We start from the raw sequence: 13,073 nt of genomic DNA on the forward strand, positions 1-13,073 counted from the left end.
CTTTGAGATTACCCCCAAGCAGAGTTTATGACAGTCTTTGGTCTCTGTCTCATCATCAATTTATTGGGTTAAAATGATAGTTTCAGGGCAAACAAAAAATAGTTACTGTAATGCAGTTTAGTGGTCAGTCATTCTATATTAGCTGATTAAAGTGGTCAGGGTGGACAAAACTCAAATATCAGCCAACATCCATCTGTTGATGTTTCTTCTACAGACACCAGAGGACCAGCAGAACTTACACCCTGTTCCAAATATCGATCACCTCCTGTCTAACATTGGCAGGACAGTGCTGCTCGGAGACTCCTCAGGTGAGAGATACTGACATGAGATGAGCTTGTTCACAGAGGTGTATGTTTATCTGTAAAGAAACAAGTTAAGATGTGAAAAACTTGTTTCTAACAAGCTTCATGAAATCCTCCTTCTAATTTGGTATTCTTTTCTAACTGGGAGATGGTTTTCACTGTAATCTCTATTTACACTTTGCTTTAAAAAAAAAAAAAAAAAAAAAAAAAAAACACTTACTACACCTGTTATCTCTATCTCTCTTTCCATTCATATCCCCTTGTTCCTTTCATCTCTCTCTCTCTCTCTCTCTCTCTCTCTCTCTCTCTCTATTTGAATACTCTCTGCATCATTCTGCTAGCTGAGCCAATGGATCAAAGTTTGTGGTAGGCAAAGAAATAGTTTTTTTGGTAACACTTTATTTTAGGGTTCAATTTTAACTAGTTGCTTATTAGCTGGCATATTGCTAGTATATTGGTTGTTTATTAGTACTTATAAAACACATATTAATGCCTTATTCTGCATGACCTTATTCTACATCCCTTAATCCTACCCAATACCTAAATTTAAATGCTACAAATACTACCTTACTAACTATTAATAAGCAGTAAATTAGGAGTTGAGGCAAAAGTTGTAGTTAATAGTGAATACGTGTTCCCTGTACTAAAGTGTTACTGTTTTGTTTTTTTTGCACTGTATTTTTTTTTTCAAACAGGTTATTTTACCGTCTGCTGCAGCTTATGACAAAATGTTTTCATATTCTGATATTCAGTTCTGTAATCTTGTACTTGTTTCACCAAACCAAGAAACAACATCTATTCTTTCATTAGTGCTCAATTTTATTTTAGCTCTTAAAGGTGAAGTGTGTAATGTTAAAATATGTTCTCCTCTCCTAGTTTAAGATGCAAAACAGACCAATAAACGTAGGTTGTAAATAGTTTGTAAATATGTGGGCTGTAAAATGCTCAGTAGGGCTACATTGCTCTGTTGGTTGTAGTATAAATTCAACATCGGCTCAACCAAAAGTCTGAGTTTAAGGCGGGACTATCTATGCTAATCAATTAGGGGTAACTTGTTTGAAAACAGACATTATCTTAAACTCCATTTGGTGACACTAGCAGTGCAGAAATACACACTTCAGCTTTAAAGACATACAACACAGATTACACTCCCCAGTGTCTCCATTTATCTGGCTTTAAATTCTCTGATAAAGCATAGTGTCTATCAATAGCCCTGACTGTGTTGTTACTTTTCCTCCCCTATACAGATTCCACCAACAGCGACTCAGCTAAATCTAAGGTAAGAGATCAGGGTCTAAAATTAACTTTTGTGAATTTACCAGCCTTAAATATTTCTTAGTGGGTATATTGCATTACTTATTTTACTTATCTATTTTTAATTATACATTGCTTTGTATTAAATATTGGCATAGCTATTTTTTTTGCATGTTGTGAAATGCAAAACCCCCTTTTTAATTTAATATTTTTTTTATTTTGGTGGTTTATGTGTGGAATATTCCACATACAGTATAAGTCTAAAGTTGTTAGTGAAAACATATTATTTATAATAGAATTTATAATAATATTTGTCCATTATCAGCAACAATGAGTAAATGTCTTAGTATTTAGTATTTTGGAAACCCTTTTGCTTTAATGACAGCACCACTGCATGAGCTCCACAAGCTTGTGTAAAACCTGATGATCATGGAATCCAGCATGATTTCAGAATTATCCAAAGAGCATATTGGGACATCTGTACATCTGTACAAAGAGTCATGATCAATGTCACAAATTTATATTTTCAAATTCATTTACATTATGACCTTGTTTATTTTACTTTTTTTTTTTTTTTAAATCCTAAAACCTATTTCCAGGTTTATTTAAAAGATTTTGAATTCCAGATTTTCATGCCTCCTAAATAAACTTATGATAACACTTTTTGTGTGTGTGTGTGTGTGTTTTCATTAGAAGTCTTCAGCTTCAGCAGAAGAAATGTTGCAACATTTTTTGAGTTCTGCAATAACATGCAACTTTCATTACAGGGAATTTCAACCTTCAAGAAAGACCTGAGTGCCAAAGACTTCCTCACACCGTCCATCATATCAGCCATGACCCGGAAGAGAAAGAAACACCAGAGCACCTTCCCCACAGGCAGCAGCACTGATGAAGACTCTGAGCATGAGCCAATCAAAGCCAGCAACTATGAGGAAATGAGTGGCAAGAGTGAGGGTCCAAGGGACAGCGAAGCAAGACAAAGCAGACGCCCACCCCGAAAATCAGAAGAAGAGACTAAGGAAGTCAGCGAGTTGGAAGGGAAACCAGAACAGGTGGAGGAGAGCCAAGAGGAAGAAAGGGTGACAGAGGAGGAGAACATCATTCTGCAGAAGGAACAGGATGAGATAAAAGTGGAAGTTTCTGAGAGAGAACAAACTGGTTTGATTCGATCTTGGCGCCCTCTGAGCTTCCTTTATTCACACCACAGTGTGTCGGGTCTCGGGGCCTCATTGCAGCTGACCAACTCCTCTCCCTCCACCTGCTCCAATCCACTACAGCCCTTGAATATCACTCACTTGAATATCACTCAACTCAGAGAAGAAAGAGTGCGACCTCACTCGCTATATGTAGAGCGGAGCCAGACTGGAGAGGAACGGGCCTCTCACACACACCTGGACTTCTCAAGAGTCAAAGCATCTCTTGTTAGAGGTCAAGAGAAGCTGCGTCAGGCTGTGTTGCCCGGCAGGAGCAGCAGGGAGCCATCTCTTCAGCAGGGCTGGATGTGTCAAAAGCAGGTCAGCCGAACAGCCGATGGTCTTTGGGGAGCAGGGAGCCAGAGTAGAGCAGGCTCACCAGAGACATGCCACAGGAGACGAGACTGGAGGGAGGCACCACACAGTTCTTGTTAATGTGCCCAGGGAGGCAATAAGACATTATAAAACATGAAACCCCTTGCTAACTTCAGCCCTCCTCAACTTTAATGCTTTTGTCCTCTTGCCCCCTCATGCACTGGTAGCTAAATCCACAATGCCACAAGCATATATGACAGAACACCATTCTCATGATATCAACAAGTGGCAAAAGCATTATTAAGCACAATGTGGCACATGGTGCAGTAAAGTATTTTGAGTGTCTGAATTTGAAAATGTCATTAAGTGCTTCCACTTTAAGAAAACGTAGCATAAATATGTAGCAGTAATTTACATTCAGGCAGTCATTGTCGCAAAATAAGTCAAGTGGTAATGGCCTGGCTGTATATTAGCCCACTACACGGCTACTCATCAAATACAAAAATATCCAAGTTGAAATTATTTTATAATCTTACATTAATATTATCTTAAAGCTTTCACTAAGAAAAATGTACAAAGCAACAGGACAGGGATACCATGGTCCTTAAACCAGGTACTGGTAGCTTTGGCACTGTGTGCAGGTGCCAAGTCCTGTTGGAAAATGAAATCTGCATCTCCATAAAGTTGGTCAGCAGCAGGAAGCATGAAGTGCTCTAAAACTTCCTGGTATATGGCTGCGTTGACCTTGGACCTCAGAAAACACAGTGGACCAACACCAGCAGATGACATGACACCCCAAACCATCACTGACTGCGGAAACTTTACATTGGACCTCAAGCAACATGGATTGTGTCTCTCCTCTCTTCCTCCAGACTCTGGGACCCTGATTTCCAAAGGAAATGCAAAATTTACTTTCATCAGAGAACATAGCTTTGGACCACTCAGCAGCAGTCCAGTCCTTTTTGTCTTTAGCCCAGGCGAGACGCTTCTGACGCTGTCTGTTGTTCAAGAGTGGCTTGACACAAGGAATGCGACAGCTGAAACCCATGTCTTGCATACGTCTGTGTGTCGTGGTTCTTGAAGCACTGACTCCAGCTGCAGTCCACTCTTTGTGAATCTCCTCCACATTTTTGAATGGGTTTTGTTTCACAATCCTCTCCAGGGTGCGGTTATCCCTATTGCTTGTACACTTTTTTTCTACCACATCTTTTCCTTCCCTTCGCCTCTCTATTAATGTGCTTGGACACAGAGCTCTGTGAACAGCCAGCCTTATTTGCAATGACCTTTTGTGTCTTGCCCTCCTTGTGCAAGGTGTCAATGGTCGTCTTTTGGACAACTGTCAAGTCAGCAGTCTTCCCCATGATTGTGTAGCCTACAGAACTAGACTGAGAGACCATTTAAAGGCCTTTGCAGTTGTTTTGAGTTAATTAGCTGATTAGAGTGTGGCACCAGGTGTCTTCAATATTGAACCTTTTCACAATATTCTAATTTTCTGAGATACTGAATTTGGGATTTTCCTTAGTTGTCAGTTATAATCATCAAAATTAAAATAAATAAACATTTGGAATATATCAGTCTGTGTGTAATGAACGAATATAATATACAAGTTTCACTTTTTGAATGGAATTAGTGAAATAAATCAACTTTTTGATGATATTCTAATTATATGACCAGCACCTGTGTGTGTGTGTGTGTGTGTGTGTGTGTGTGTGTATATATATAATATATATAGTTTATTGCAAAATGTGCAAACTATGTATATCAGTACCTGTCAAAAGTTTGAAACGTGAAATTTGTTTAATGTTGTTGAGAATCTCATGCTCACCAAGGCTGCATTTATTTAATCAAAAATCCAGTAAACGGTAATGTTGTGAAATGTTACAATTTAAAATAATTTTCCATTTCAATAAATTTAAAAATGTAATATTCCTGTGATCAAAGCTGAATTTTCAACATCATTACTCCAGTCTTCAGTGTCACATGATTATTCAGTCATCGTTTTAATATATTGATTTACTCAAGAAACATTTATTATTATTACAACCCCATTTCCAGAAAAGTAAAATCCACAATCTGTGATTTAATTCTCTTGAAACTTTTTTTAATTGACAAAAGTACAAAGAAAAGTTTTCCAATGTTTTCACAAGACTGGGATCATTATTTTGTGCAAGGCATCAGGCTTGACTTAAACATTACACTTTCCTAACTTTGCAAAACAAAATAACAGACACAAATGTAATGAATTATTTATAAAATAATTGTGCATCAGTGCAACAACTGTAAATAAATCAATAGCTTCACTAGCTTGGTAGACATTCACAATAAACAGGAGTTCAGCTGACTTCTTCATCCATGACTCATGACTTCTTTTTCACGAATGTTTAAGTCATACATGACAAAGTAAATATATTTGTATATAAATATATACTATAAAATTAAAAGACATTTCTTTTAAATTTATAGCGCAGTTTTTTTTTAATGAGACAGCAACGTATGATAGATAGAACAGAACAAAAAAGGCTATTAGCAATCTTTCAGTGCGCAAAAAATTGTAAAATGAACGGTTCCCATACAGAGCGGAACAAAGCGCTTATGCGCATCCGTGTGCAGAATGATGCGCTTGAAGCAACATAAAAGTTACAGCGCGCAGCATTGAAAAGTTCAAAGCACAAAGGGAAGATTGATGCGTAGTATTACCGGTATATCTATGCAATAGTTTACTGAGCCTTTTCTTTTAACAGTTTTAAAATTGTAGTTACTGTGCGCGTAAAGAACAATTCATAGTGCTCTCTACTCCAGTGTTGTTATCTAACAGACACCTGGTCGAAAAAATACCGAAACATTTGAAACATTTGTGTTAAGATTAAAAAAGAGAAATGAATACTTTTATTCATCAAGGATGCAAGGAAAAAAAAATAAAAATAAAAAATAAATAAATAAAAAGTGACAGTAAAGACATTTATAATATTACAAAAGAATTCTATTCAATAAATGCTTGAATAAATGCTGTTCTTTAAACTTTCTATTCAAAAAATGTTAAAAACTGTTTTCAACATTGATAAAAAATAAGTGTTACCTGATGCTACCTCATCAGCATATATTAGAATGATTTCTGAAGGATCGCGTGACACTGAAGACTGCTCAAAATTCAGCTTTGTCATCACAGGTATAAATTAAGCTACATTTTAAAATATATTCAAATAGAAAAGTTCTTCAAATTTGTAATATTTCGCAATATTACTGTTTTTACTATATTTTTCATGAAATAAATGTAGTCTTGGTGAACATGTCTCATTAAAAACATTTAATAATAATAACAATAATTTATATATATATATATATATATTACACACACACAAATATTTAAGTAGTTTGAGAGACTGATTCAATTACGTCATTTGTAGTGCTGCATGAGAGTGGAAGGAGGCTAAAGAGTTCTTTTGGCTTGTATTTAAAATTGCACTCTAACTCAATACCCAACCTCTAAATGCTGCAAATGACCATGATCAGAATCAAGCGTTCCAGAGAGCTGTGTAATAAGATATCTATAGTACATATCCATAATTAAAATCAAACTAGTTCCTCAAAACAGTTTGTGGTGTAAAACTGAACTGCATATTGTCAAAACAAGAGATACTGTAACAATTATCCTTCAACAACCAACTCACTGTGCTCTTTCCTCTACTTCCTATTTTTGGGGTGTTCCACTCCATGATGGCTTTGATACACCTGTGCATAGTTATCTCTTGTGACCAGGAAGTGTTTGTCAACTTAATATCCCCTTACAATCTAATCCTAGGTTAATGTATACTGTGAACATCATGTTTGTTGTACAGTATAGAATGGGTAATTGTGTGGACCAACTTTTGTAACAAATGTACAAAGCCTTGCTAAGTTAACCTCTGTGTACAAATGATAAATATAATATATATTATTTGTTTTTAATTGTTTCTTATTGTGCAAAAGTCTGTATACTGGTTTATCTTTGTGCTGTTATATAAAGAATGTCTTGTTTCAATGTGGGCTACTTGTGCACAGAAAAACTAATATCGCTAAAGCCATGCACACTGAGGTTTTTTTTTTTTTTTTTTTTTTAAAGGTGAAGCTACCGTTCAAAAGTTTGAGGTCAGTAGATTTTTTTTTTTTTTTTTTGAAAGAAATTATCACTTTTATTCAGCAAGGACGCATTAAATTAATCAAGAAGCAAAGAACATAGATGTTCTAAAACATTAGAACATATGATGTTCTAAAAGGTTTGTATTTGTAAGGTTTGAACTTTCTATTTATCAAAGAATAAGTATAAGTTTCCCCAAAAATAAGCAGCACAACTGTTTTCAACAGAAAAAAAAAATTCTTAAGCAGCAAATCAACATATTAAAATGATTTCTTGAAGGATCATGTGACACGGAAGACTGGAGTAATTCAGCTTTTCCATCACAGGAATAAATTACATTTTAAAATGCATTAAAATATAAAACAGTTAACATTTTAAATTGTAGTAATATTTCACAATATTGCGGTTTTTGCTGTATTTTTGGTCTAACGATTGAAGCCTTGGTCAGCATAAGAAATTTCTTTCAAAAACATTAAATATTACCAACCCCAAACTTTTGAATGGTATTTTATGCGTTTCTAGAAACACAGGTAGGGTCTGTGAAAATTACACAAGATATTTGAAAAAATACCAGATCACATCTTCTGACCAAAGTATTTCCATGACTCTGCAGACATTAATGATTACTGAATTTTAGTTAAAAAAACAAAAACATATACATACATATATATATATATATGTATATATATAATATACCCAACTGCATTTGTTCATATTTTTCTTAAAATATCTGTTTTTTTTTCATGCTCCTTGGCAAAAGGAACAAATCACAAAAATTAAAGCGATAGTTCACCCAAAAATAAATTCTGTCATTAATTACTCAACCCTATGTGGTTCCAAACCAGTAAGACTTTTGTTCATCTTCGGAACACAAATGAAGATCTTTTAAATGAAATCTGAGAGATTTCTGTCCCTCCATTGACAGCTACGCAACTACCACGTTGACACTTCAGAAAGCTCATAAAGAGATCTTAAAACTAATCTTGAGATCTTAAAACTAATAATTGAGCCGTTTAGACCAAATTTTCTGATAAGACTTTATAGGACGAACAAATTGAATTTAGGCTTTTATTCACATTTAAACCTTGATCAGCAAAAAAACAGAAGCTCAACCGAACATGCTTGATGTGCAAGAATGAACCTCTTCTTGCGGAAGTTCAAAAATGATGCATAACATACAAGAAAGAACCTCATTGGTTCTCCCATGTCAAGCAAACATGCTTGAGCTTCCGTTTACCAGATCCGATGTATGTGCTGATTAATGTTTATATGTGAATAAATATGTGAATACATTTATTGCTCACCCTCATGTTGTTCTACACCTGTAAGACCTTCGTTCATCTTCACAACACAAATTAAGATATTTTTGATGAAATCCAATGGCTCAGTGAGGCCTCTATTACCAGCAATGTCACCAAACTTCTGAAGATCCAGAAAGGTACTCAAAACATATTTAAAACAGTTCTTGTGAGTACAGTGGTTCTACCTTAATATTATAAAGCGACGAGAATACTTTTTGTGCGGCAAAAAAACAAAACGACTTTAACAATATCTAGTGATGGCTGATTTCAAAACACTGCTTCAAAGCTTTACGAATCTTTTCAGGGTTCCCACTCTTTCATGAACACCAGATTCAAGGACTTTTTAAAGCACCATTTATTTTATATCAAGCACCTATCAAATTCACACCCCAGCATATGGAGCGTCATGAAAGACCTCTAACAGTATTTAACATTTTAACCCTCCTATTGCATCTGCATCCATTTTAACCCGAAAGAGGTAAAGAATCATTTGTACATTAATTTTGAAAATATATTAAAATCGCTTTCTTATCCCTAATGTTAACAATTCCACACTAGTTTTGGTTTTCATTTTTTATGAATCATTACTTGAGTAAAAACATTATAATATAGAGAGAATATTATAAAAATAAATTTTGCAATTGAGTGAAAAAAAAAAAAGGATTATATTTGATTGTAATAATGGCTTATAAAGTCAGAATATATACAACATAATATAGATAACTTGCAATTCTGAGAAGGAAAAAAAAAAAAATCAGAATTGCAATTTATATCTCACAATTCTGACTTTATAAGACACAATTGTGAATTTAGGGTAGAGTGGGGGAAAACGCCCCCTCTACTGTTTTTCCTAAAATTACCACTAAATAAAGTCAAGATATATTTTTGTTGTAACTATGGACTACGTTGACAAGAGTGAAGTAAAAGTATTCACCATGAAGCTTATGGTGATGTAGCCTACCTAAAAGAAAATGGATTTCACTTTAGGCTAAATGGTTCTGAGAATCAAATTCTTGTTTTTTTTTTTTTTTAATCAAATGTAATCTAACTAGGTGGTTAAATAAAAATATTTGGGCTTTTTGTCTTCATTAAAAGTTAACATCAAGTAGCTAGTTAGCTAGCATCAGCTAACAATATTTTTCAAATAGAATGTTATAATTTCGTTATTCATAATTGATTATATTCTTTTTCATTTTAAGTTAAAACTTCCTGTATTCTTATTTTGCTGGAAATGTGTAAAGCAAATTGCTTTGTCTGACTGGGGGCATTTTACCCCACCTGCGCTCGACTGAGGGTGCTATACTCCCCTTGTCATTTGAGTGCAAAACGCAGCTCAGGAAAGTTTGAGATACTAAAAATATAATATAACGATGCGTTCTACTCATAGAAAAGGTATAAAGAAAACACTTATCATGACTTAATGCATTATACAGTGATATTAAAAGAATAAATTTTGAATAAATTCATGAGACCAGGATGTCAAGTCGCAGCATGTATTGTCTGTCCCTTTAAGGCTTATGCGCACATCTAATATATTGACATGCATCCGATTTTCTCTAAACTGTTTATTTTCACTTCACACTTAACCGATGGTGTAAACCTTGTGTGTATTGACAGTATTAGCAGAATAAAATGTGAATGATAACTTTGTCCAGTAAATGCAGTTTTTGACAGGCTTTTTGAGTGTGCGCACTTCAGGTGTACCCGCTCAGAAAAGCACGTCAGACCAGCACACAGATAACATGTTTAACCAGCAAGGCTTTTGTGATTGTGAATAACTGCAGTGTTCCGTGAGTATAACTCTACCGCTGTGTTAACATGTGATGTGAATGCATGTCGCTTTGTCCTACACAGTAGGCTATGTTGAGACGGAGGCAGAGAAAGCACTATAGCATGATACAACGATATTTCTTCAAAAGCAGATTGTTGAGTCGTTTTAATCGTCCACAATCAAAATCGCACACACTTAAAAGAATGTCCATTTCGGAAACAGCAAGTGTCACAGCTGCTCAAATGTCCAAACCCCGCCTAATAACAAAGCAAGGGGAAGTACCGAAATGGAAAACACTCGGACACTGATTGTAAAATAACGTTCTAAAACAAATATACTAGGACTAAGTGGGGCATGTTATAATTTTTGCAAAAATTATTTCAAATTTAATTCAATATTTATTTTCAAGTACTTTCCAGGCCTTGAATTCATGTGTCTGAAATTCTAGTACTTTCAAGGCGCGTGGGAACCCTGTCTTTTGTTTCAGTCAAACATGTTTTGACGCGCGAGAATGAACCTCTTCTTGCGAAAGCTCAAACGTGATGCGTAACATGCAATTTGGACTAAAACACTCAATTCATATGGATTAAGTAAAATTAAGGATGATCCAAGGCACTCTAATCTTATAGAAAACGTTTTTTAGAAAGCCTTTATTTTATCATGGCTAAATATTAAAACAGGTGACAAGTGCACAGTCTGCACAGCTATGCGTTGCTGCTGATTTTGCCTTCGTCAGGGTGTAGTTTTACAATCTCTTTATGAACTTTTTGAAGAGTCAAAGTGTCAGTTGTGTAGCTGTCAATGGTGGGACAGAAATTGCCCAGATTTCATCAAAAAGATCTTCATTTGTGTTCTGAAGATGAACGAAAGTCTTATGGGTTTGGAACGACATGAGGGTGAGTAATTAATGACAGAATTTTTATTTTCGGGTGAACTAACCCTTTAAGTATCATCTGTAAATATTCATTCAAAAACAAAATTAACAAAATTAATAATTTTGCATATACAGTTGCATGAGAAAGTATGGAAACCACTTGCAGAATCTGTGAAAATGTGAATAATTTTAACAAAATAAGAGATTTATTTAGTACTGTCCTGAATAAGATATTTTACATAAAAGATGTTTACATGTAGTCTACAAGACAAAAAAAAAAAAAAAAAAAAAGCTGAATTTATTAAAATAACCCCGTTCAAAAGTTTAGGAACCATTGGTTCACCCAAAAATGAAAATTATGTAATTTATTGCTCACTCTCATGTCGTTCTACACCCGTAAGACCTTCGTTCATCTTCGGAACACAAATTAAGATATTTTTGATGAAATCCGATGTAGGGCTGGGCGATAAAACGATAACGATATGTATCGCGATAGACACGTGATCGATATCAATAAAAAATGTGTTCGATAAAACGTTCGATATTTTTTATTCTTCGTCGGAAGAAAACAGAGGTTGCGAAGCAAGTTTGGTTGCATTAACAAAGGCACTTGCTCTCTGGTAACCTAGCAACGTAGGGAGTGACACGCTAACAGCCAATCATGTAACAGTATATCAAGTTTGGTTGCGCCATATCGTTGTCTCGTGCTGGTCTGCTGGATTCCTCTTCAGTAACCGGCGACTAATAAGCAGAAAATGAGTGCCGCAGCGAGCGAGGAAATTGTAAATAAAAGAGGAAAAGTCAGCTCGCCAGTATGGCAGTTTTTTGGATATTATAAGTCTGACCGTAGTCAGACCAATGTCGTCTGCAAATTATGCAAGACCCGTCGTCCTCGCCAAGACTGGTAATACCACAAACTTGATGTACCACCTTAGCCGCGCTCACCCTTTGGAGCACAGCCGTATTCAACCAACAACATCTGTAGCTGCAACACCGCACAACATTTTAATTATTTGAGTTTTCCATGGTTGTTGACATTTCTGTCTCAATAACTGAGGGGATTATGATCAGAGGAAGGTTAAGTTTAAAATAAAAATGTTTAAATGTAATATATTTTTCTCCTGGTCCTTATTTTAAATGGGTCATAAAAAATTTCAATAATTATCGATATCGACCGATATGAAACACTGATATCGTGATACAGTTTTCAGCCATATCGCCCAGCCCTAATCCGATGGCTCAGTGAGGCCACTATTGCCAGCAATGTCACCAAACTTCTCAAGATCCAGAAAGGTACTCAAAACATATTTAAAACAGTTCATTTGAGTACAGAGGTTCTACCTTAATGTTATGAAGTGACGAGAATACTTTTTGTGTGGCAAAAAAAAACAAAATAACGACTTTAACAATATCTAGTGATGGCCGATTTCAAAACGTGTGACTTTGGCACTCCGAACAACTGATTCGAAACAAAAGAATCGTAAAGCTTTAAAGCAGTGTTTTGAAATCGGCCATCACTAGACATTGTTGAAAAGTCGTTATTTTTTTTTTTATTTTTTTTTTTTGGCACACAAAAAGTATTCTCGTCGCTTTATAATATTAAGGTAGAACCACTGTACTCACACAAACTGTTTTAAATATGTTTTGAGTACCTTTCTGGATCTTGAAAGGTTCGGTGACATTGCTTGCAATAGAGGCCTCACTGAGCCATTGGATTTCATCAAAAATATCTTAATTTGTGTTCCAAAGATGAACAAAGGCCTTACAGGTGCAGAACGACATGAGGGTGAGTAATAAATGACATTATTTTTGGGTGAACTAACCCTTTAATGCATCGTGTTTCCTTCTGGAGCATAGGTGAATCTTTGAACCATTTTTAATAGTTGTGTTTGAGTCCCTCAATTGTCCTCAGTGTGAAAAGATGGATCTCAAAATCATACAGTCACTGC

General features: G+C 35.3%; 1 protein-coding gene across 1 annotated transcript in view; it reads left to right on the forward strand.

Annotated features, from left to right (window-relative positions):
- arhgap23b (Rho GTPase activating protein 23b) overlaps nucleotides 1-4,635 on the forward strand; it is a 221,689-nt gene extending 217,054 nt beyond the window's left edge. Inside the window, 4 exon segments of the mRNA XM_051914342.1 lie at nucleotides 215-308; nucleotides 1,550-1,581; nucleotides 2,324-3,157; nucleotides 3,159-4,635. Coding sequence (XP_051770302.1) covers nucleotides 215-308; nucleotides 1,550-1,581; nucleotides 2,324-3,157; nucleotides 3,159-3,221 — 1,023 coding nt within the window. The 3' untranslated portion in view covers nucleotides 3,222-4,635.
- Nucleotides 4,636-13,073: the final 8,438 nt, after the last annotated feature.

This window comes from Ctenopharyngodon idella, chromosome 12, assembly GCF_019924925.1.
Source record: "Ctenopharyngodon idella isolate HZGC_01 chromosome 12, HZGC01, whole genome shotgun sequence".
Classification (NCBI taxonomy): Eukaryota; Metazoa; Chordata; class Actinopteri; order Cypriniformes; family Xenocyprididae; genus Ctenopharyngodon; species Ctenopharyngodon idella.